The sequence below is a fragment of the Phyllobates terribilis genome, unplaced genomic scaffold (genome assembly GCF_046119375.1).
Source record: "Phyllobates terribilis strain yellow unplaced genomic scaffold, ASM4611937v1 Scaffold_8__6_contigs__length_399053987, whole genome shotgun sequence".
Taxonomy (NCBI): domain Eukaryota; kingdom Metazoa; phylum Chordata; class Amphibia; order Anura; family Dendrobatidae; genus Phyllobates; species Phyllobates terribilis.
In genome coordinates, this window is record NW_027362768.1 from 79,943,013 (window position 1) to 79,967,557 (window position 24,545).

General features: G+C 43.6%; 1 protein-coding gene across 2 annotated transcripts in view; it reads right to left on the reverse strand.

Annotated features, from left to right (window-relative positions):
* Positions 1 to 1,143: 1,143 nt before the first annotated feature.
* Positions 1,144 to 24,545, reverse strand: part of SLC30A7 (solute carrier family 30 member 7) — a 46,339-nt gene continuing 22,937 nt past the window's right edge. Inside the window, exons 4-12 of one of the 2 annotated variants that reach the window (XM_073643034.1) lie at positions 17,812 to 17,899; positions 15,813 to 15,942; positions 15,241 to 15,388; positions 15,137 to 15,192; positions 12,426 to 12,473; positions 9,518 to 9,653; positions 5,852 to 5,942; positions 4,798 to 4,947; positions 1,144 to 4,208 (exon numbers count right to left, since the gene is read on the reverse strand). In XM_073643034.1, coding sequence (XP_073499135.1) covers positions 4,161 to 4,208; positions 4,798 to 4,947; positions 5,852 to 5,942; positions 9,518 to 9,653; positions 12,426 to 12,473; positions 15,137 to 15,192; positions 15,241 to 15,388; positions 15,813 to 15,942; positions 17,812 to 17,899 — 895 coding nt within the window. In that variant the 3' untranslated portion in view covers positions 1,144 to 4,160. Of the gene's footprint in view, positions 4,209 to 4,797; positions 4,948 to 5,851; positions 5,943 to 9,517; positions 9,654 to 12,425; positions 12,474 to 15,136; positions 15,389 to 15,812; positions 15,943 to 17,811; positions 17,900 to 24,545 lie in introns of both variants that reach the window. The other variant, XM_073643032.1, reaches the window with a different exon arrangement.

The window sequence follows — 24,545 nt, forward strand, 5'->3', positions numbered from 1 at the left end:
GACACGTGCAAGGCAGCGGTCTACTAGAGCCAGACAAGAGTCTCACACCAGAAGGGACTAAAAGAAAGGTGCAATCAGACTACTAGTGACTCATAAGACTTATGCCAGCCCAGGAATCTCAGCCAATAACTCTGGGGGAATAGAGGCTTTGCAGCTCCAAGAGAACGGCCAAGTTACTCTACCTTTGCACATGGACAGGAACGGAGGTGGCAAGAGATCCTGGAGGAATTCGGTTCTTTTTTTTTTCCTGTCTGTAGAAAGAGTACTCTCTCACTGGTGCGGTCATAGGCATAAGGGAAATAATCACTTTTCTAAGTCACTTATATTGCCAATTTGGTTTCTAAAAAGCAGGGCTGATATTTTGCATTTTGTGCTGCCGAAATCTTTGCATTAAGAGAGTCATCATGCTCTGGCTCAAAAGTTCCTCCCACATCCAACAGGGAGGTGAGCACTGTAGACTGGCTGCAAAACTGAATACAGAAGGGGTGAGGATCCAGTTGTACTGACGGGGCTTATATAAGGTTTGAATATGGAATGGAGATGGTCTGCTATGAGGTGGGATTATCGCCTGACTTCCATGGCTGATAGTGTCCCAAAACAGTTTCAGAGCATTTGGGCTGAGGCCTCCCTGACCCAGACATCTGCCCAAATGCTCTGGAACTGTTTTGGGACACACTATTGGCCACATCCCCCTCTCTGGCCATGGACGTCAGAGGACTTTTGCCCAAGTGTTCTGGAACTGTTTTGGGACACACTCTGGGCCATGGAAGTCAGAGACAGGGGAGCTTCTGCCCAAATGTTCTGGAACTCTCTCTGGGCAATGCCGCCCTCTCTGGCCATGGAAATCAGGACACCTTTCTGAAGAATATAAAAGCTGTTGGTACGAGAGAAAATCTTAAATTGGAATAATGGTGCGGATTTCATAATGAAAGTGTATTAGTAAGCTAAACTAAATAGTTATTTAAATCTTTTGCAAACAACCTTTGACTCACACAGCCCTGGACATGGTCATTCACATACTATTAGATTTAATTTAAACATTAGAGATAATTGTGACTAGTATGCAGTCTAATCAAATAGAAGATACTACGTTCACAGCCGTGTGTTCTTCACTTGGAAACAAAAACTCCACACGCTCAGATGTAAAACATAAATCCAGCACTTTATTTCATTATGAAGTCCAAGACATACAGTCAATCTCCGTCCATTAACTATTGTATTGTAGGGGGCTCTGTATTGGCCATGGATTTTAGCTTAGTGATAAAATACTTAATACTTTCAGATTGATCTGTTGATGGCGAAATGTGTATGATTAGCCACCAGATACCTGCAGGCATCATCTCTTAGATGACCATTAGACATTTAAATGCCAATTCCCATTCTCCCAACAAGTAATGCATGAAAGGTGCCTGCCCACTGTTCCCTTTCCTCCTGTATATTAATGAATATGTTTTTATATGTTACTGGTGATTGGGGTGGTTATTAGGCACACTTCTAGGTGAAACATCTTTAACCCAACAACTGGGGTCTATAAAGACTTTTAAAGGTTATTCTCATATTAAAATGGGTTAAAATAAGCAACTTTGCAATCTTCATTTTATTAAAAATCTCGATTTTAGAGAATGGAGGGATTTTTTTACTTCTAGAATTTAATGCTTGTTGCCTCCGAGGCGAAGAGCGCAAAGCTCGCAAGACGTTTCCAACTGAGATTATAAAAGCAGCGCTGAAGTGAGCCGGTTGGCTGAAGCCAGCTTTAATGGCTCTGCGCCCCTACGATGCTGCATGGGCAAAGTTGCCTAATATAACAGAATCGGAGGGCAGACAGATTGGGCCAGAGAAAAGGTCACTGGTCTGAACTGTCAATCAGGAGTGCACCGCTACTCAGAAGAAGGAAACCGGGGAGCGGTGCGCTCGTGTTCAGAAGATTGTGTCAAAGTTGTTTCACGTGTCTAAGGATACAAAATCACCGCTGTCTGACAGTCTTCATAGATATTCAGCGTTTTAGAGTAGTGGTTCCCAGCTTCAGTCATCAAGAATGAATCACAGGTCAGGATTTCTTCAGCATTGTAAAACTAGGCGCCACAGATTGGCACTGGTGTTCTCTCCATGGCACAGGTGCACATCTTGCTGCCCTCAATGTCATTGTGGGCAGCCGACAGCCCCATATTTATGATCCCTCACCGTTCAGTACTCCAGAGAAGAAGTAGATGGTTGTGGATGGCCACCTCAACACCTCTTCTCTGGAGTACAAAGTAGGGAAGTAAATAAGTGGAAGTTCAGATGTTTCTAGGATATGTCAGAAGTATGGCTCCGATGGAAATACTCCTTTAAGTTCTGATGCGTCCTTAGGAGTGGAATAATCTAAAAATATACATTCCTGTTCTATAGGAGCCTTCAAATCATGACCTGCTGGGAACAAGGACTGTAGTTTTCTTTTTTTTTTTTGTACAGGCAAGTTTTAAAAAAGCTGAATAGGACTGCAGTTCTGCGCCATTTATTGCAACCACAAGTCATGTTTGGGTCATTAGTACTGTGCACCCATATTACCATCACATGAAATTAGACTCATAGTCTTATACTTTCCTTCAGGATTTTTACCAAAATAAGGTAAGGAACTCCAATAGGTTTTACTTCCTCTACATATAATGTCCTTATTTTTTTTTTTTTTTTAAGAAATAAAATAAATAAAAATAAGGGGAACGTGCAAATAACATGTGTTCCTATAAAGCAAGCCCTTAGTATTGACAGATCAGAACTCTTCTCAATGCAAGTTCTCAGTGTACTACATACATATGGATTGCCGAGTCCTAAAATGAAAAAGGGAAAATATGGCACGTTTTTTTTTTAACAAGTGGATCTGGTGCCTTTCTCCAGCTGAAACACTAATGATAATGGAGCCGTCGCTTCAACCTTGTGTAAACCATAGATTGACTACAGGTAAACGCTTACATCTTTACTTAGTAGCAAATATCCATACATCTTCAAGAATCCTTCAAAGTAAGAAAATGCTTAAAAAGAATAGCCGTGGTAGATGAAAGCGAAATGCACTTGCACCTATGTATTCAGGGTCCAGGACATATTCTCTAGCCCTTGTGTAAAACTTCTTCCTCCGTGGAGGTTGCTGGACGCTCTGGAATGAGAAGAATACAGTCATCCCATGTTCTGAACTTCATTGATTTTCACAATGTCCCATAAAAAGCATGTAGATAAAGAGCTGGACATGACGTACTGACCGATAGCAGCGCTGGAGGGTGGAAGTTCAGTCATTTTGCATTATGTCGTTTGTTTCACATCCATGTTCCAAGTGAGATATGCAGAACAGTAAGTCACAGGCAAGGTGACATTAATGGCGCCGGTGGAGTGGTCTCACCCCCCTTGTGCTGTGGGAAGTTAGTTTCCCAACTTTATAGTTGGGGAAGGCACTTGGGTAACAATTCTATCCAGTTTTCCATTTGGGAGGAGGGCAGCTATAACTATGTAGTCCAGGTTCTCCTTCCTCACTGGCAGTATTGCCGCAAGTTCAGCTATTTTAAACACTGCTCACAGATTTCTACATGTAACCTAAGAAAAAAAAAAAAATCTTGTGTCTCATTTTGCAGAATACAAGAGTAGAAGTTGTAAAACGGAGGCTCCAAGTGATTACAAGGCATCTCCTGCCATGCCGTGGACTGCAGCCTCAGGAGAGAATACGAAGGACGGCCAGATTAAAACCATTCGTACCTGGACAGTATATGTTAAATAAATGCTACTGCTGCCCTCAGGGTCCACATGTGGTTTCACAGTACAAGTAAATCCAGAGTCGATATGCCTAAGGTGCTCTCACATTAGATGGTACGGCGGGTGAATGATCGTATGTTGTATGGTATTACAATGCAATAGAAGCCCAAGGAAGGCATCAGGGATCCTGGACAGTGACCCAACAGGATGCTGAAAGGCAACGTCTGACATGTCGTCCATATTCTGTACAAAAAGTAGACTTGAATTTGAAGGAATTCTGGCACAAGTGGGAGACCCCTCTCCAAACATTATCATGTGGAGATGCTTGGTCCCGATGGGGGCATCCCTGCAGTGGCTTCTTATTTTATATGTAGAGCAGGAAGCTCAGGTCCTAGTGTGTTAACGTTGGTGCTTTGGTCCGAAAGATGAGGTCAGACGAAGGTTTACATGGCCGCTGTGTCTATCTGTACGTACAGCTGCCTGACGCCAGCCTAAAAAAAAAAAAGAAAAGTATGTTTTAGATGATTTCTCTGATGGCAGATCACATTAGAAAGCCCCAAAATGTAGTGTAAATAGACACTCCAGTTATTATTTTCACTTTCTCTTAGGGAGGGAGTCTCGGACCACCAGGCCCCACACACAATGTAGGTCCTGACTTTTAACCACTGTTGAACTTATTTTGGACCTGTGCTTTCAGGGGCACAACATGGCCCAGTACCTGTGGATAATGATAATGTGGAAAGATTAAAAATAAAACCACAAAGTTTTTGTTTTCATTTAATGCAACTCTCCATTAAATATTTTTTTTTACTTTAAAGGGAACCTATCAGTTGTATTAAACATCCTGAAGTGCCACCAATGCCTCAGTGTGGCTGAATCGCTTTGTAGACAGCCCCTTTGCAGAGGTTGCCTGGCTGGGTGGTAGGATGAGCAGCTACATTAGGCTGTGACACCTTCTCATACAGTGTCAGCAGCCAAGTGCTGAGAGCCTGAGATCATAGTGTACAATACACGCTGGGGAATATGGAGTAAGACTAATGCAAATGCACAAGTGCTAATATGCAAAGGACCATGACAAACCTGTGTGAAAATATTATGAGTCTGACTGAGAATCCAGCGGGCGTCTGCCTCTGGTCCCACCACCAGTTTCAGGGTCCCAATATAAACATCAGTACAGAGAGTCCAGAAATGGGGGTCGTGTAGATGATAAACGCCCTGGAGCTGTTGCACCTAGAGAAAAAGAAAAAAAATAGACTAAAAATAATTACATGACCGTCCAAATGCCACATTAAACCCCAGTAGCAGAATTTTATTCTAACTCCACTAGTGACATCCGGTGAGTTGGCGAGGCGTCATGCACTATGCCCCCTTCTTCTAATTCCATCTACAGTATATTATCACTTCTGACTTGTCACGGACATGACAAGTTTTCATGGACTGTAACAAATGGGTTGTGGTGCTCTGCATAGACGGGACAGTCAGGGGAAGTAACATCCACAGTGGACGCTGCTCTGCGGAGCCCACAGCCCTGTATGGCAAATGGGAAGGGCACTGCCCATAGATCTGAACCAGATCTGTGCACATTCAATACAAAGTTACAAAGTTTATAAGGCCGAAAAAAGACAAGCGTCCATCCAGTTCAGCCTATTTCTTGTGCACTGCAGCTATTCGGCAGCGTTGATCCAGGGGAAGGCAACAAAAAACCATGAGGTATAGGCCAATTTACATCACTGAGGAAAAATTCACTTCCCGACACCAATCTGGCAGTAAGATTAAACCCCTGGATTAATTAACTAAGCATAAGATGTAATTTTATTGTTCTCAAGAAAGGCGTCCAGGCCTCTCTTGAACTCGTTAAGTGAGTTGGACATCACCACTTCCTCTCCCAGAGAGTTCCAGAGTCTCACGGCTCTGACCGTAAAGAATCCCCTTCTATGCTGGTGCAGGAACCTCCTTTCCTCCAGACGCATAGTGTGCCCCCTCGTCTTTGTCACCATCCTTGGTATAAACAGGTCATGGGAGAGATCTCTGTACTGCCCCCTGATGTACAGGGGGAGATGAACGCACAAAGCAGGATCAGAAGGTGGCACAAGGCTTTATATACATGCACAATGATGTGGACGTGTATACTAACCCGCTGGTAACATTCAGGGAGCAGATTATCCAAGGCTGGGGGAGTTCTCTGCATGAGGATCCCAATTGACTGCTTAAGTAAAGGAATAACACTGGAAGGAAAAAACATTTTCTCAGATTAATCAAACATTTCTTCTATTCCCTGCACACTCCATAGAGAACAATCTACAGCAATCTGTTCTATAGTAGCCACCTGCAGACAGCACCAGGAGTTTCCCCACTTATATAATACCTTTCTGGTGGCATTTGTTGGGAGTCTTCCTGCAGAGGTATATATCTGGAAATACTCCATACCTATGTCTCCAATAGAAGGCAAAAAACAATTGTGGACAAAGCTGTAGAACAGCAGTATCGGATCTGTACCAGAACCCCAGCAGATATTGTGGCCACATCTTGGCGGAGGTGTAGCTCAGCCCTTCCCAATACCGCTGGCATCATACTGTAACGCTAGGTACCAGAATGCACATTTATGTGGTTACCAAAATATGCTAAAAATATATACTTCGTTTTATCTTACGGACAGTCAAATATTCTAATCTGATCCTCATGTCTATCCTACACTGAACACAGAATATCCCTTACAAAATAAAAAGTATCTCAGCACTTCTCTATCTCATCATTTTCTTTTGTCTCATTTTACAATAAAAAAAAAGTAAGAAATATAAGATAACATATGATCTCAGCTATAGGACGTACACCTCCACCTCCCGTCTTGTGTGTGGCTGTTGGGCTACTGCCTGCAGCACAAGCTTCCTGCAGCGACCTGTCCACAGCAGGACAGAAGATCACTAAGGCACTCCCCCTTGGCTAAAGGGGCAGGACATCAGCCAACCACTGGCCAACTATGGAAGCGATCAGCAGGAGAGTCTCTGCAGAACTTCTCCAAGACAGTTTTAGGATTATTGAGAAAATGCCGCAGACTAACTAACAAGCAGTGAGGACAAATATATCTCCAGTCTTAATGTAACGTTCATTTCTAGGTTTAATGTTCCTTGAGAAGTCACAGACAGAGGAGGAGCCCTTGACCTTGGCAGATGGGAGACCATGTGGGCCTATTTTTAGTTCTACTTCCACATTTGATACATTGTTTCTCTCTTGCACATCTGTTCTGGGGAAAGATTTCAAAACTGGCCTGCTGTGCCCCAGGCACGAGTATGTACACAGGTCAGGAGACCCCCGGCCCGGAGAGACCAATGCCCCGTGCACCCGGCCCTCCCAAGGCTCCATGCAGCACCCTCTCACCCTATTTAAAGAGGACCTGTCATCTGTTTTTGCTCTTACTTTATTCCCGCTGATCCCCTGAGTGTGCAGTTTTTCATTTTATTAAAATTGCCATACAATTCCAAAGATATGGGGCCTTTTTACACAGAGCAAATTTTTCTGGTTTTAATCAAGGGGGCAGAGCTTCCAGGATAATAATGCAGCGCAACCTAAAGACACGCCCTCAGAGGATCTGTGACCACGCCCCCTTGGTAAAGGTTAGAATTTTTTTAAAAAAACAAAAAACATTATGTCCAAAACTGTATAGTGGATTAAAAAAAGATGGAGTACTAAAGGGAGCAGCAGGAATAAGAGCAAAGCAAAGCCTGCCGCCTGCCCACCTTTACCTGGTGACAGGTCCTGCATAAATAATTGGGAAGGAAAAGGAATGACAATTCCCTGCATGATGCATCACAGGCCCTATTCTGGCAGCACACTGCCCTGCTGGACCATAATTTTAAAGTGTAACCATCATTTTCTAAAACTTTATATATTATAGGCACTGGATTATGTTGCAGATCAGAGGTGGTCTGGGTCCTAAGACCCCCACCAAGTGGTCTAAACACGGCTCTGTAGTGCCCAGCTCCTGCATTAGAGGTGTAAGAGCTCAATATTAGGTGTATGGGTCCGTACATTCACTCTCACAGACACAGATGTACTATTGAGCCCGTACAGCACTCTGTGCATGTCAAAGCAGTGTTCTGAACAATCAGTGGGGGTCTCAGCACCCGAGCCCCTACCAATCTGCCACATTAGGCAGCCCTTTTAATAAAACGTTTAACAAAATGACAGTTACCTTATGTAGTTTAGACAACATTTTAATAAAAAAAAAAACGAAGTCCGCTGCTGCAGAATATTTTTTTAAAAAGACGTAGAACATTTTCTAAAGTGGATTTGCCATCATTGCGGTGGGGAGAGGAGAGTGCAGCTGCTGAGCTCTCCTGTACAGCGGCTTCCTTGCACAGAACGGTGCTGTGGTTCTCTGCACAGCAGGTGTCAGAGCTCCGCTGTGCAGGGTAAAAACAGTGGAGGGCTTCAAGTGCTGATTCTATGCTGCGGCTCCCTTATTCTCAGGATCCTGGGGATCCCAGACTGAACATGGACCCTCGTGGATGACAAAAGTGATGGTATCGTAGGAAATGGTCATCACTTTGAGAGATGGGAAAGACCAAGAAGGACATTTTTGTCCACCATTGATGGATATGAAGCACCCTTATAAGTTTCAAGAAGAGGGTCTGAAGATGTGGGATCTCACAGGAGCTAGGACACACTGCACAATACAAAGAATAGGAGAGGACCATCAGACATGATAGGAGAAGAAAATTACTCAGTCGGATTATTCAAAGAGATATTCTGATTCAGCGTTGTAGTCCCTTCACAGTTTTCCCTGTGCAGCGGCTCCCGGCCGTTCAGGACCTGCAGCCAGCCCTATTCACCAAAATGAGCCCAAGCCTCTGTTCTCTTGTGGATCGATTGGTCAAGGGCTGCTGAGCAAGGAAAGACTGAAGGGGCTCAGTCCTTACAGCCCATCACTACTGCAGGTACAGATGGACTAGACATCACTACTGCAGGTACAGATGGACTAGACATCACTACTGCAGGTACAGATGGACTAGACATCACTACTGCAGGTACAGATGGACTAGACATCACTACTGCAGGTACAGATGGACCAGATATCACTACTGCAGGTACAGATGGACCAGACAGGAGAAATTAAACATGGAAGTTTAGTTCTAATTCAAGGTGGCGCCATCTTCCTTTAACAGAGAGTAGACATGCAGCTGTTGGTAAAAGGTTCCCTATTCATGTACCTGAACTAGGGATTAGAAAACACATTACATCCAAAGAAGGAGGAACTGAGAGCAACAAAAATTTGACTATATGAGGACAGGTATCACTTTCTGTTTCTGAAGAAGCCACAAGATCGAGTACTGCCAATTCCATATTATACATACAAAGTGTGTGCGTGCATGCATGTATGTATGTATGAATGAATGTTGTATCTATGAGTATATATTTATGCATGTCTGTGAACGTATCTATCTAGAAAGTGCCACATATAGCTGTTATGTTACTTATTTGTACATTGTAAAATCCATTTAATGCATAAATGGGAACATAGAGGTACTGAATGGCTAAATCAAATAATTTCAATTATTAAACTTGATAATCAAATCCCTGATTTTTGGATCCTTTTAGAAGACACAGCACAGATATCCAGAGTTTCTGGATTATCTCATTATAGCTGCATACCTGTCTTGATGCGCTAAATTAGCAGATTCGTTAAGAATAGCACTAATAGCATTTCTGTACCAGTGGACGGTATAAAGATTGCATTATACACGCTGCTACATCATGCTACAATCATCAGGCAAAAATAAGAGACATTTTTTGCTGCACTCACCTGACAAAGATAAGCAAAGCAATAAGCATTGAGCAAATTGGGTCTGCAATCATCCAGCCATACCGCTGCATCAGGATAGTGGAGATGATCACACCGACACTCCCCAGCGCGTCCGCCACAATGTGTAAAAATACTCCTACAAGAGAAGAATGAAGACATTCAGAAATGGGCTTCTTCACAATGTATGTCTTAAAGAGATCCATTTTCAGGGACCGTATTAATGAAGAAAATCATGTAGGATGAACACGTCATGTCGGCATCTGAAAAACTCGGAGAGTTTCATTACAATCTGGTTCCATCTGTAGCTCTGTCCAGCATCAAAGGTCTACAGAAAGCCTTGTCCTCTCTCTCCATCTATAAGAAGGCCTCCACAACAGAAGTTCACAAATTAATTTCTTAACATATATTTATACAGTTATGTCTCCATTTGTCCGATATAAAACTCAAAAGCAGAATGTTATATAGTTCTTCAAAACTGTATCCTCAATAGTCTATCATAAGAAAAGGATTTTATTGTTAAAGAAGTTGTCCACCAATTTTACATTGATGCCCTATCTGTAGGATAGGGCATCAATATATGATCGTCCGGGGGCCTGCAGTGGCACCCCCGCCGATCAGCTGTTATCGGTGCCGGCGGCGGCTGTCGGAAGTGCTCACCTGCGGGGTTCCACCGTCAAATGGTAGTGGCCGCCGCAGTGTACTGCACATTCGCCTCCTATTCAACTGCAAAATTCTAGTGAGAAGCCAAAGTAACTTCTACACTAGTGCTCTGCTGCTCTCTGCAGGTACGCAAGAGATTTACAAGTGGTTCATTCCCAGCTCACATGAGGACTTTACCTATGCAGCAAACATTGGTGCAAATTATCTAAAAGTAGTTTTCCTCTTACTGCCATTCACCTTACAGGAGGAAATTGGGGTTATTTGAGCTAAACGTATGAAATGGTGCACAACTCTACATAAATTTGGTCTATTTTGACCTCTAACAAGCAGAAAATAAAACCTACAGTATGCCTGCTACGAGGTGGTGGTGAAGAATTCCCTCCGAAGTTAGGACATGTTTTCCCTATCGCATAAATGTGGCTTAAAATAAATCTGTTTGAAGACCAAAACCACTTTTCTTGAAACTTCAATTTGCAGTGAAAAGTCTGAAACATTAGTGAGAACTCTGCTGTGCATCAAGTCTGTAACCTATTGGCATAATTTAAGACAAAAGGTGATGTGATCTCATTAGTAAGTGTGGTGTGTTGTGCGCAGCCTACGCTAATGAACAGCTCAGCAGGTATAAAGCATTTGATACAGTGTCTTTAAAGATTTCATGGCAATGAAAAAGCTCTTTCATTTTGACTCCATTGGTTGACACCATATGCAATAGCTTGACCTTCCTAAAGGTCAAGTGATACTGCTCATGCCACAGCTGAAATCAATCAGCAGAGAGTGATCGGCTGCAGCACTCATTATTCCATCTGAGTGGACTCAAAGGTGTTTTCCCTCATGGATTCTGTGTCTGACAGTTTGTGCAGACACATGGATGTTAGTGATCTGCTGGAGGTCATTTTGCAGGGCTCTGGCAGTGCTCCTCCTGTTCACCCTTGCACAAGGGAGGTGGTAGCGGTCCTGCTGCTTGGGTTGTTGCCCTCCTACGGCCCCCTCCACATCTACTAGAATCTGCTCCAGTCTCTGGACACTACGCTGACAGACACAGCTTCCCTTCTTGCCGCACCTCGCATTGATGTGCCATCCTGGATGAGCTGCACTACTTGAGCAACTTCTGTGGGTTGGGACACCGCCTCATGCAACTGTACCTCTAGGGGTGAGAGCAATGACGGTATGAAAAAGTGACCAAAACAACAGCCAAAAAGAATGAGAAATGGTCTGTGGTCACCACCTGCAGAACCACTCCTTTATAGGGGGTATCTTGCTAATTGCCGATCATTTCTACCAGTTGTCTGTTCCATTTGCTCAACTGCAGGAGAAATTGATTCACAATCAGTGTTGCTTCATAACTGGACAGGGTGATTTCTTGGAGTTACATTGTGTTTTAAGTGTTCTTTATATTTTTTTCAGCAGTGTATTTTGCACACACACATAAAAATACATACATATTTAAATACAAATACATCCCATACTGGTGACTGTGGTCACGTGTCGATATGTTAACCCTTCGAGGAAACTAAACAGTGACTGATGGTCCCCTTTGGAGCATCATACTGAAGCAGTGGGGATTTAACCTCTCTCTGACAGGGCCAACTTTCTTTTTAGAACTTTATTTGGAGGTATACCAAATCTGTATGTATTTGTTTGTGTATATCTAAGATTATAAAAATATATAACTATATATAATGTTTTTAGGTTATTTTTTATATATATTTTTTATAGTTCTCTTTCTATAGTCCCCCCCCAGATGGAATATTGAATATTATTGATAGATATCTATTATGAAGCATTTGTGTGTTCATACAAGAGCCATGACACTTTGCTGACTTCAGCTGTGACCTTTTCCCATTTACTTTTGCACTTTAAACTATTGATTCTTGGTTGTAACACTTATTGTTTTCAGTGCACTCATAGCAATATCCACACTATTTAATACTGACTATTCTATTGATTCATTCTTTCTATAAATCAATACTCCATATATTCTGTACTATGGGAAACTTTTCTGGCTCACTCGTAAATCAGTCTTTGTGTCTTTACTGTGGGATGTACATATCCCTTTAATTGCCATTTAATAAAATTGATTCTTTTTATTATTTGTATTTCCTCCTCCCGAACATTTTCCTTATTGGTTTTGTTCTGTTTTTGAGCATCGGGATGCTCTACTCCACTAAGGGTCATGTTTATAGGCTTCTCCAGTTTTTAACATAAGGTAATTGTCAGGAATCTCTTCTAGGGCAATATGCCCACTCACCTTCTAAAATCTGTTTGCTGGATCCTCTATGCTCCTCCGGTGGTTCATCTACAAGGAGAACAGAAGTCACTTTCATATGTAATGCCGAATGTAAATTTAGATGAACGGTGATTATAGCATCCAGTTACATAAAATGTATGATTAAGTGATCGGAGATTAACACCAATTTTGTGGTTTATGAAGCATCACCTGATAGTAATTTTCTATTATATAACATGATTTAAGATAAAAGATAGAAAACCCCTAAACAGAATCTTATAGAACCCAAAGATTTAACCCCTTCGCGACCATGGGATTTTCCGTTTTTGCATTTTCGTTTTTTGCTCTCCTTGTTCCCAGAGCCATAGCGTTTTTATTTTTTGGTCAATATGGCCGTGTGAGGGCTTATTTTTTGCGGGACAAGTTGTACTTTTAAACGTCATTACTATTTTTATCATATCATGTACTGGAAAACGGGAAAAAAATTCCAAGTGCGGTAAAATTGCAAAAAAAGTGCAATACCACAGATGTTTTTTTTACCACATTCACTGAATGCTAAAACTGACCGGCCATTATTATTCTCCAGGTCATTACGAGTTCGTAGATACCAAACATGTATAGGTTCTTTTTTATTTAAGTGGTTAAAAATTTTTTTTTTAAAAAATGGCGCCATTTTCCAAGACCCGTAGCGTCTTCATTTTTCGAGATCTGGGGCTGGGTGAGGGCTTATTTTTTGCGCGCCGAGATGACGTTTTTAGAAATACTATTTTTGGTAGATCCGATGTTTTGATCGCCCGTTATTGCATTTTATTGCAATGTTGCGGCGACCAAAAAACCCTAATTCTGGCGGATCGGATTAATTCTTTTTTTATATTGATAGATCGGGCGATTATGAACGCGGCGATACCAAATATGTGTATGTGGGGTTTATTTTTTATTATTTTATTTTGAATGGGGCAAAAGGGGGGTGATTTAAACTTTTATATTTTTTTAATATTTTTAAAAACATTTTTTAAAACTTTTTGCTTGCTTCTATAGTCTCCATAGGAGACTATAGAAGCAGCAACTCCGATCGCCTCAGCTACATACAGGGGACGAGTAGATCCCCTGTATGAAGCAGAAATGGTCCTGTACTATGAGCGCCGACCACTAGGTGGCGCTCATATTAATCTTTACATGACAAGCACTGGGGTCTGCTGCACACGATCACGTGACGGGGTCACCGATGGGCGGGGCTAATGCCGCGCTTCCGGCGCGGTGATGTTAAATGCCGCTTTAACATGTTAACAGCCGCGAGTGGATCGCGATTCCACCCGCTGCTGTTGCGGGCACATGTCAGCTGTAAGAATCAGCTGACATGTGCCCGGTTCAGTGCGGGCTCAGCGCCAGAGCCCTCACTGAACCGGGGGGTGATGGCCTGGGGCGTACTAATACGCCCTGGGCCAGTAAGGGGTTAAAGGGGTATTCCCATCTCCATGATCCTATCCCAATATGTAGTAGGTATAATAATAATACCTCCAATTAAATATGTAGTATAGTTCTTCTGATATGTTATGTTGCTTACCCCATGTGCAGGGCATTGCAGCAGCTTAGGTATCCATGGTTACAACCACTAACGACTAACTGTCACTATATGAGTGGTAGTAACCATTGATACCTAAGCTACTGCAATGCCCTGCACATGAGGTAAGTGACATAGTGAATCAGAAGAACTATAATACATTTCTAATTGGAGGTATTTGCTAATATTATTACGTCTACTACATATTGTGATATAATCTTGGAAATGAGAATACCCCTTTAAATATTGCATACAGTATATTAGAAAAATGTGTAAAAGCACAATACAGCAAATGTGTTGCCTACTATTTAAAAGGGGTTGTATTAATTTGCCTCCTCAGGCTCCCGGCTTTTGAATTGCCGGAGGAACGCTGAACTCCTGATTGACTGGCAGACAGTTTGGGCCAGCGGCCGGCCTGAGCTGCACGATCTCTGATTGCAGGTCCAAGTCACCAGCACAAACGCGAGCAGTGACAGCTCACCACACCGGCATCCATAACATCCTGGGGGCACGGCAGCCCAAGCAGGCAAGGGAATATATCCAAACAGAAGAAGGTCGGCACTCTGTTTTCCTCAGTTCAACACTATTGGAAATCTGAGTGCAAAAATGACAGTAAAGTGATCAAACAATGTGACGCGTTTCGGAATACAATTCCTTAGTCATAGATGCTGAACAGAGGAGAACGCAGACTTTCTTCTGTTTGCAAGTCACCAGAAGGTACAGTGCTTTGTGTACTCTGCATCTTTCTACCTCCAGCTTCTCTCCATACCAGTATCCATAGACGTCTATAGGCAGCAGCTGTAATTTGAACCCTCAGTAAAAACAGAACTAAAGACAGATTTAACCAGTGTGGGATAAAGTAGTAGTGACTGATAAGTGCGAAGAGGCATTTTTGTCTAATAAAATTAAAGTTTACTACATTCGCTTGAATGGCTGAAAAAACAAAAAAAAAGGTACTTATATACTAGCATTACATTAAACATTGTTAAGTTTTTTAAATAAAATAGTTAATAATTCTTCATTACTAGAGAGGTGGCTTCTTCATTCTAAATTTTTAACAATCCCAATATACCATCACTTACTATGGTTGAAACCCTCCTTTCTCCCAGGAGAACTTTACTTTATGCAAAACATAAAAGACCAAACAATAAATAACACAACTGTATCGTACCTGGACAAGACGACCCAAAACCATGTCCATGTTTATGGCTATGATCCCCTCCGTGGCTGTGGCCATGATCCCCTCCGTGGCTATGTCCATGATCTCCTCCATGACTATGTCCATGATCTCCTCCATGACTATGTCCATGATCTCCTCCGTGGCTGTGCCCATGCCCACCCGCATGGCTGTGCCCATGACCTCCACTATGGCTATGCCCTTGACTTAAGGAACCATTAAATAAAGAATGACTGTGCCCATGACCTAAAAAAGAAGAATATTACATAGACTTAAAAAATATTTCAACAGCCTGGACTCAAGACTCATCAATTTTACCCGCTTATAAAGCGCCATCATATTCCTCAGTGCATTACAGATATTGTCATCATTGTCCCCATTGGGGCTCACACTCTAAAATCCCAATCAGTATGTCTTTGGAGTGTGGGAGGAAACCGGAGAACCCGGAGAAAACTCACACAAACACGGGGAGAACATACAAACTCCTTGCAGATGTTGTCCTTGGTGGGATTTGAACCCAGGATCCCAGCGCTGTAAGGATCAGTGCTACATAGTACAGGGGGCTTAGACTTTTTCTACTGCCTTACTGAGTAAAAACAAATCTCTGTCTTCAACAGAACTCTGACACTTTTCATGCAAAGTTAGAAAAACTAAAAATGCAACAACATACCGCCATCATGTGAGTGCCCATGACTCCCGCCATGCTGGAACACAAATATTCCAATAAGGTTTACAAGAAAACCAAGAACAGAAACTGGAAGTAACCGTTCATGATGGACCTCAGGAGTATCCAACGCTCGCTAAAAAACAAAAACAACCCCAACACATTAGACCTGCTAGACTGGAATAAAACTTTAGAAGAAACGTAGAATAATAGAAAGAGCTGCCAAAGTGGAAATCTGTTGTGACCCCACCAATCAGATATTAAAGGGGTTGTCTACTACTAGGACAACCCCTTCTTAAAACTAAATGTTTCAGAGAACATCTAATAAGTTTGGGCACCTTACAAGGACCTGTGCCAGATCAAAGAAGCCAGTTTTATTGCTCTTATTTTCTTCCTGCTACTTTCCCAAGTATTCAGCTTTTATCTTTTTAACATCTGCATTATGGTTGCAGACATGTGGGTTTTCATTCCGTGCCATTTATCTGACCGTACAAGGGGGCGTGGCTCAGTGTTCTCTGGGGGCGTGGCCTTAGGCTGCGCTGTATAATTACCCTGTGACTCACGCCCCTTTAGTAAAGGCCATGAAAAGAAAAGGGCCAAATCTCTGAAACCGTATGATGGATTATAAAAAAGAGAAAAGCGGAATAATCAGTGAAGCAGCAACAATAAAAGAGGAAAAACTGGACAATTAGGATTTAGTGACAGGTTCTCTTTAAGAGGTATATTTCCCCAGGGATCGTCACCTAAACTGTAAAGGGATTAGCCATCATTCACCGTGTGAAGTTTGCTATAATGAGATTATACAGAAGGCTACGTATGGATAAACCATCTATCAATCAGATTACTGACTGTGGTCTGGGCATAGCAGTGTCACTAGGGCTGGACACACAGGTCCGCCTCTGTCCCCTCCCCAGATCCTATTTGAACAGGATATTTCCCTTTCTCTAGCTACAATAGCAAACATGAGATAAAAGTGAAGGCAGCATTCATAGAAACCTTTATAGGCTGAAATAAATCATACAGGTTGTGTTCTGAGAACTACAGATGGGAAACAATCACCAGTGAGAATGAGATGGTGGGAGACTTCAAGACTTCTGCCAACACTATAGAAGTTGCTATGGATAATTGGGTACAAACATGGCGACATAGCTGTTCGAATTAATCACAGGTAACAGTTCACACAGGGCAGAGGGTAACGCACCTTAAAGGGAAACTGTCAGTAGAATCAACCCTTCTAAAGCAGTCTATATGGCCACGCAGGTCATAGGAAGCTGAATAACATGATACCTTCATATCTGTCATCTGATGTTTTATTCCAGAGAAATCCACATTTTTCCTATATGTAAATGTGCTGTTAAGATCTATGGGCCGGGCATAGACCTCCATGAGAATCTGTCTCCAGAGATTATTATAAATTAAAGATCAGGAGAGCAGACTGTCAGTCATTACATGTCTCACACTGGTAATGTCTCCTATGCACTTAAAATAACCTATGGAGGTGGATTCTCAGGGAGATCAGTGTCTGGCCCATAGATCTTAACAGCTCATTTACATATATAGAAAAACATGGAATAAAAATTAGATCACATATCAAGGTATCATTTTATTCAGCTTCCTATGACCTACATGCCCATATAGACGGCTTAGGAGGGGTGATCCTATTGACAGGTTCCCTTTAAGTCTCTGAAGTCAAAGAGTTATTCTAATAATGCAGCAACAAGCAGCTAAATAACCAACACAGCTCTGCTACATATGGAATGGTTTAATCAGTAACTAGAGGAACACAGAAATGCATTAGTAAGCTCTGGAATTATATCTATGCACATGAATGGTGGCGCTCATGATGTCCCATAGACCGGTGCCTACCAGGAGGAATCCTAATGGATAGGAGAGGCCACAATACCTGCAGGCCGCACACGTGTGATGGGACATCATCGGCGCCACTCATCTACCAATACGGAAGAGTGCGGGCCGGAGCATCTCATACATCTTCCAGAATCCTTACCTCCACTCCTTCTGAGAAGATGAAAAATGCTGTGAAGATCAGGAAGAGACCGTTCACAAAACCCGCCAGGACTTCTGCCCGAACGAACCTGGAGATGCACAGAAAGAGGGAATGAATGAACACAAGACCACACTCCAGACCAGGCACATTTACTGCTGGTCCTACTTTGTCAGCATTTTTCTGGCACCCCCAGTTTATGACCCCCCACTGTCCTATCACATTATGAATGGTAATACCCTCATAGACCCAGGGAGTGAGCCGGTGATAGCCAATATACATTGTAAGGATTACAATTGTTCCATCAATACCACATCACAGTACACACAAGATGGAAAGAAAAGTGGAGATTTTTTTCTGTGCATCAAGGCTTGAGGGGTTAATAAAGCCTAACCATAATGTGTATATATGGACAAGTCTGGTTTCCATCTCCAAGCAAATATACAGTATGTAAAGAAGAAGAGTGTCTGGTGTGAGTTGCCACTCTACTAGCACGAAGGTGTGTGTACAATCATCTCACAAAACTGGATTCTTCTCACCCAATCAACAGATTTACTGAATTTTTTTGCCCATTAATTTCATTGTTCAGATAAAGGGTTAATCTGCAGATGAATAGCGTTTAAAGCACATGTCAAACTCTGGTCCGCAGGCCAAACCTGAGCCTCAGGGTGATTACATTTGGCCCGCGACACTGGGACTACGCGGTGGCCCCATCACGCCATTCGGAGGACCACGCGGTGGCCCCATCGTCGTACGGAGGACTACGTGGGGCCCATTATACCGTACGGAGGACTACGTGGGGCCCATTATACCGTACGGAGGACTACGTGGGGCCCATTATACCGTACGGAGGACTACGTGGGGCCCATTATACCGTACGGAGGACTACGTGGGGCCCATTATACCGTACGGAGGACTACGTGGGGCCCATTATACCGTACGGAGGACTACGTGGGGCCCATTATACCGTACGGAGGACTACGTGGGGCCCATTATACCGTACGGAGGACTACGTGGGGCCCATTATACCGTACGGAGGACTACGTGGGGCCCATTATACCGTACGGAGGACTACGTGGGGCCCATTATACCGTACGGAGGACTACGTGGGGCCCATTATACCGTACAGAGGACTACGTGGGGCCCATTATACCGTATAGAGGACTACGTGGGGCCCATTATACCGTATAGAGGACTACGTGGGGCCCATTATACCGTATAGAGGACTACGTGGGGCCCATTATACCGTATAGAGGACTACGTGGGGCCCATTATACCGTATAGAGGACTACGTGGGGCCCATTATACCGTATAGAGGACTACGTGGGGCCCATTATACCGTATAGAGGACTACGTGGGGCCCATTATACCGTATAGAGGACTACGTGGGGCCCATTATACCGTATAGAGGACTACGTGGGGCCCATTATACTGTATGGAGGACTACGTGGGGCCCATTATACTGTATGGAGGACTACGTGGGGCCCATTATACTGTATAGAGGACTACGTGGGGTCCATTATACTGTATAGAGGACTACGTGGGGCCCATTATACTGTATGGAGGACTACGTGGGGCCCATTATACTGTATGGAGGACTACGTGGGGCCCATTATACTGTATGGAGGACTACGTGGGGCCCATTATACTGTATGGAGGACTACGTGGGGCCCATTATACTGTATGGAGGACTACGTGGGGCCCATTATACTGTATGGAGGACTACGTGGGGCCCATTATACTGTATGGAGGACTACGTGGGGCCCAATATACTGTATGGAGGACTACGTGGGGCCCAATATACTGTATGGAGGACTACGTGGGGCCCATTATACTGTAGGAGGGCTTTATTCTAAGATCTATTAATTAAAATGTACTTTGTTCGTGGGACAAGCCCTTTAAGTTAGTTTCCTTATGAAAAGTTTCATCACTATATTTGATCAGGAAAAACTTCCTCAATTGTAGACTTTTTTTTAATAAATATGAAGGTTGGCCAGCGACTTTGTCCACGCTTTTAATTTAGGCCCTATGTGCATTTGAGTTTGACATCCCTGGGTAAAGCAACCGTCAGCACAGAATGATTGTTGAAACCAAGGACATGCGCTCAGTGCATCACAGCGGCCAATCATTTATATACACCTTCCCACCTGCTTGTTTTCCCACCTATCTCCACCCTTCTCTGGCTCTATGAAGCCAGAGCTTTCAAAGAGGTAGGGCAGGTGGGGAGTTTGATGGAAAACAAGCAGGTAAGAAGGTGCACATAAATGATTGGCACCGCCATGATGCACCGAGAGAATGTACTTGGTTTCAACAGTCATTCAGTGCTAACAGAGTCCCTTTAAATCTTGTTTAGCAGACTTATTGGAAGCACAGCTACAAGAGAATCAACTTCTCGCTGCAGCCGCTGGCTTACAGTCATCAGGGCAGCAATAGTCACAGCTCACTATACAATGAGCGCAGCTGTAATCACTGCCCTGAATACTGAGTGAGCCTATGGAGCAATTACAGTGTATTCATTGTATAGTAAGCAGGGCTGTGGAGTCGGTAAGCCAAACCTGCGACTCCGACTCCTCAATTTCCCTTACACCAACTCCAACTCCACGACTCCGACTCCTACTCCCACATATATTGCTTATATTTAAATAGATAGAAAGATAAAGTCATAGAGGGATGGATGGATAGATAGATAGTGGGATAGATGGAGGAATAGATACATTATTAGAGGGATGGATAGGTAAATAGAGGGATGGAGAGATGGATAAATATATGGATAGATAGATGATAGATAGCCATATGGATGGATAGATAGATGAAAGGATGGATAGATAGAGAAGATAGATAAAGTCATAGATAGATGGAGGGATGGATAGATAGTGGGATAGATGGAGGAATAGATAGATTAATAGAGGGATGGATAGGTAAATAGAGGGATGGATAGATGGAGAGATAGATAGATACAGGGATGGAAGGATGGATAAATATATGGATAGATAGATGATAGATAGCCATATGGATGGATAGCTGGAGGGATAGATGAAAGGATGGATAGATAGATGGATGGATAGATAGAGGGATAAATGAAAGGATAGATGGATGGATAGATAGAGGGATGGATAGATGGATGGATAGATAGAGGGATGGATAGATAGATGAATACATGGAGGGATAGATAGTGTGTGATAGATAGATGACAGCTACAGACAGCAAATAGTACATTGCACATATCGCACATATAGTTCACACATTGTACAGAGAGCACATAATAATCACCTACAATATTAGCATTAGTTACCTTCCTGTGACAGAGATGAGCAGTAGTACTTTCATTTTCTCCAGCTCGGGGCCCAGGAATCAGATCCTGTGCAGGGCAGGCACCCCTCCCCCTCCTCTCTCCGGTGAAGACGGCAGAAGACAGGACAGAGGAGGGGAGATTGCCTCTTGCAGTCTGGAGCCGGTGCAGGACGGGAGCACTGCAGCATACAAGTAAGTTTTGATAGGTGGGTGCCCCTGCTTCTAGGGGGTGGGCAGCTGCCCCCCTTGCCCCTGGCTGGCTACGGCCATGATTCACACAGAGCGTTTTTGCGAATCTGTTTTTTGCAGTAAAATGCAGTGACTCTGGGCATCCCAGCAAAGTCAATGGGTTTCAAGATAAGACATTCAGACACATTGTTTTGTGAGGATCCATTTTTGGGCTCAAAAACGGACCCTCACAAAGAATGAGCATGTCAGTTTGTGCGGCGTTTTTCTAAACTGCTTTTGCTATTGAAAACATTATCTATGAGCTCAAAAACCTTTCAGGTGATGCGGTTTTTTAAAAAGTTGATCTGCTTTTGCAGCTGAAAAACGTATCCTCAAAAAACGCAGCAAAAACGCTGTGTGTGAATGTAGCCTTAGATCAGGAATAGAACAGCTATGTATAGGACATGTCATAACTTTCCCAAATTCTTATGAAAAAATATTCAGCATATTCCGCATTAAACTACTGTACCCAATTTATTATACACTGCTCAAAAAAATAAAGGGAACACTTAAACAACAGAATATAACTCCAAGTAAATCAAACTTCTGTGAAATCAATCTGTCCACTTAGGAAGCAACACTGAGACAATCAATTTCACATGCTGTTGTGCAAATGGAATAGACAATAGATGGAAATTATTGGCAATTATCAAGACACCCTCAATAAAGGAGTATTTCTGCAGGTGGGGACCACACACCACGTCAGTACCAATGCTTTCTGGCTGATGTTTCGGTCACTTTTGAATGTTGGCTGTGCTTTCACACTCGTGGTAGCATGAGACGGACTCTACAACCCACAGAAGTTGCTCAGGTAGTGCAGCTCATCCAGGATGGCACATCAATGCGAGCTGTGGCAAGAAGGTTTGCTGTGTCTGTCAACGTAGTGTCCAGAGGCTGGAGGCACTACCAGGAGACAGGCCAGTACACCAGGAGGGGGCCGTAGGAGGGCAACAACCCAGCAGCAGGACCGCTACCTCCGCCTTTGTGCAAGGAGAAACAGGAGGAGCTTTGCCAGAGCCCTGCAAAATGACTTCCAGCAGGCCACAAATGTGCATGTGTCTGCACAAACGGTTAGAAACCGACTCCATGAGGGTGGTATGAGGGCCGGACGTCCACAGATGGGGGTTCTGCTCACAGCCCAACACCTTGCAGGACGCTTGCCATTTGCCATAGGACACCAGGATTGGCAAAGTCGCCACTGGCGCCCTGTGCTCTTCACAGATGAAAGCAGGTTCACACTGAACACATGTGACAGATGTGACAGAGTCTGGAGACGCCGTGGAGAGCGATCTGCTGCCTGCAACATCCTTCAGCATGACCGGTTTGGCAGTGGGTCAGTAATAGTGTGGGGTGGCATTTCTTTGGAGGGCCGCACAGCCCTCCATGTGCTCTCCAGAGGTAGCCTGACTGCCATTAAGTACTGAGATGAGATCCTCAGACCCCTTGTGAGACCATATGCTGGTGCGGTTGGCCCTGGGTTCCTCCTAATGCAGGACAATGCCAGACCTGATGTGGCTGGAGTGTGTCAGCAGTTCCTGCAAGATGAAGGCATTGAAGCTATGGACTGGCCCGCCTGTTCCCCAGACCTGAATTCGATTGAGCACATCTGAGACATCATGTCTCGCTCCATCCACCACAGACTGTCCAGGAGTTGGTGGATGCTTTAGTCCAGGTCTGGGAGGAGATCCCACAGGAAACCATAAGCAACCTCATCAGGAGCATGCCCAGGCATTGTAGGGAGGTCATACAGGCACGTGGAGGCCACACACAATACTGAGCCTCATTTTGACTTGTTTTAAGGACATTACATCAAAGTTGGACTGAAAGCAAGCGGCTACAGGGAGACTAGAACTTAATTTTCTCCCTGAAGATGCTCTTCCATGCAGCCAGGCGTGACAATCTGTGTTTATCTGCACATTACCACTATATCTGCAGTAAATAGCATTTTTTGTTGGTGACAGATCCCCTTTAATTGCCCACCGGCAGAGATTTTTGTCATCAACTCCCAGTGATCTCTGCTGCAATCTCATGTCTATGGTCCAGTTTTAGGATTCCCATGAAGGAAGTGGCCGTGTAGGATTTAAACTCAGTTCTTTGGATGATCAGTAGTACAGGAGTAGACTGCATATAAAGGTTTATGGTGTCATTTCAGAATATACCCTATTTTGCGGATTATAGGAAGCACTTTATTTCCCCCAAATTTGGGAGGAAAAAGGGTGTGCGTCTTATAATGCAAACTTATGGTTTTACTTGGGGGGTGTGGCATTGGATCTGTGTCCCAAAGGTTGGTGACGACTGCGGTGGTGGCGGGGCAATGCTGCAGGCCCCGTCCTCAGAAGCTGGGGGTGAGCGGAAGAAAGGTTCCCTATCCGGTACATAGCGCTACGCTTTGGCAAAATGGCCGCCGGAGCATGCGCAGATTGAGATCTCGGGAGAGGAGATCTCGTCTCTCGATCTGCGCATGCTCCTGCGGCCATTTTGCCGAAGCATAGCGCTATGTACGGGAATGGGAACCTTTCTTCCGCTCACCCCCGGCTTCTGAGGACGGGGCCGCAGCATCGTCCGAGTCCTGCCTCTGCCGCCAATCTCCGGTATGTGTGACCCCTGCTCCACCACCGCTGCCCCCCAGGTGAAAAGGATTATAAGAGGCACCATTTTATTTAAAAAAAAAAACATTTTTTCCTATTTTGCACCCCAAAATTTGGGGTGCGTCTTATAATCCGCAAAATGCGGTATGTCCAATACATAGAATGCAATAACAGCGTATGTTATATAAGCTGGACATTCAATGTATCTATACAATGTAGCTGAAAAACAAGGTCTGAACAGAGCATAAAGTATACAAGTATAGCTAATCCTGCAGGGCATGTTACACTATCCTGTGTTTGTTCTTCAAACAGACCTCTCCGACGATTAAACTCTAATTTACAAACGAAAGTAAATGAAGAATTGTAAGCAAACATTTATATAACTGTACAAATGAGAACTAATGCTGTATTATGTAAAAAGGAAAAAGCGGAAACAGGTAAAGAATTTACAAAACAAACTGGAGGATTCATTGTGTGCCTGCGGCTCTGCTTACATCTGTATAGGAGGCACTGTTAGTACTGGAGTTGAGCACAGAGATTCACACTGACCCGGTCCAGCGCCCACTTCGGTACTCGGTAACAACGGGGAAAAGGCAATGTGAACTTCCCAGGCTGGCACTTCATTGCTGG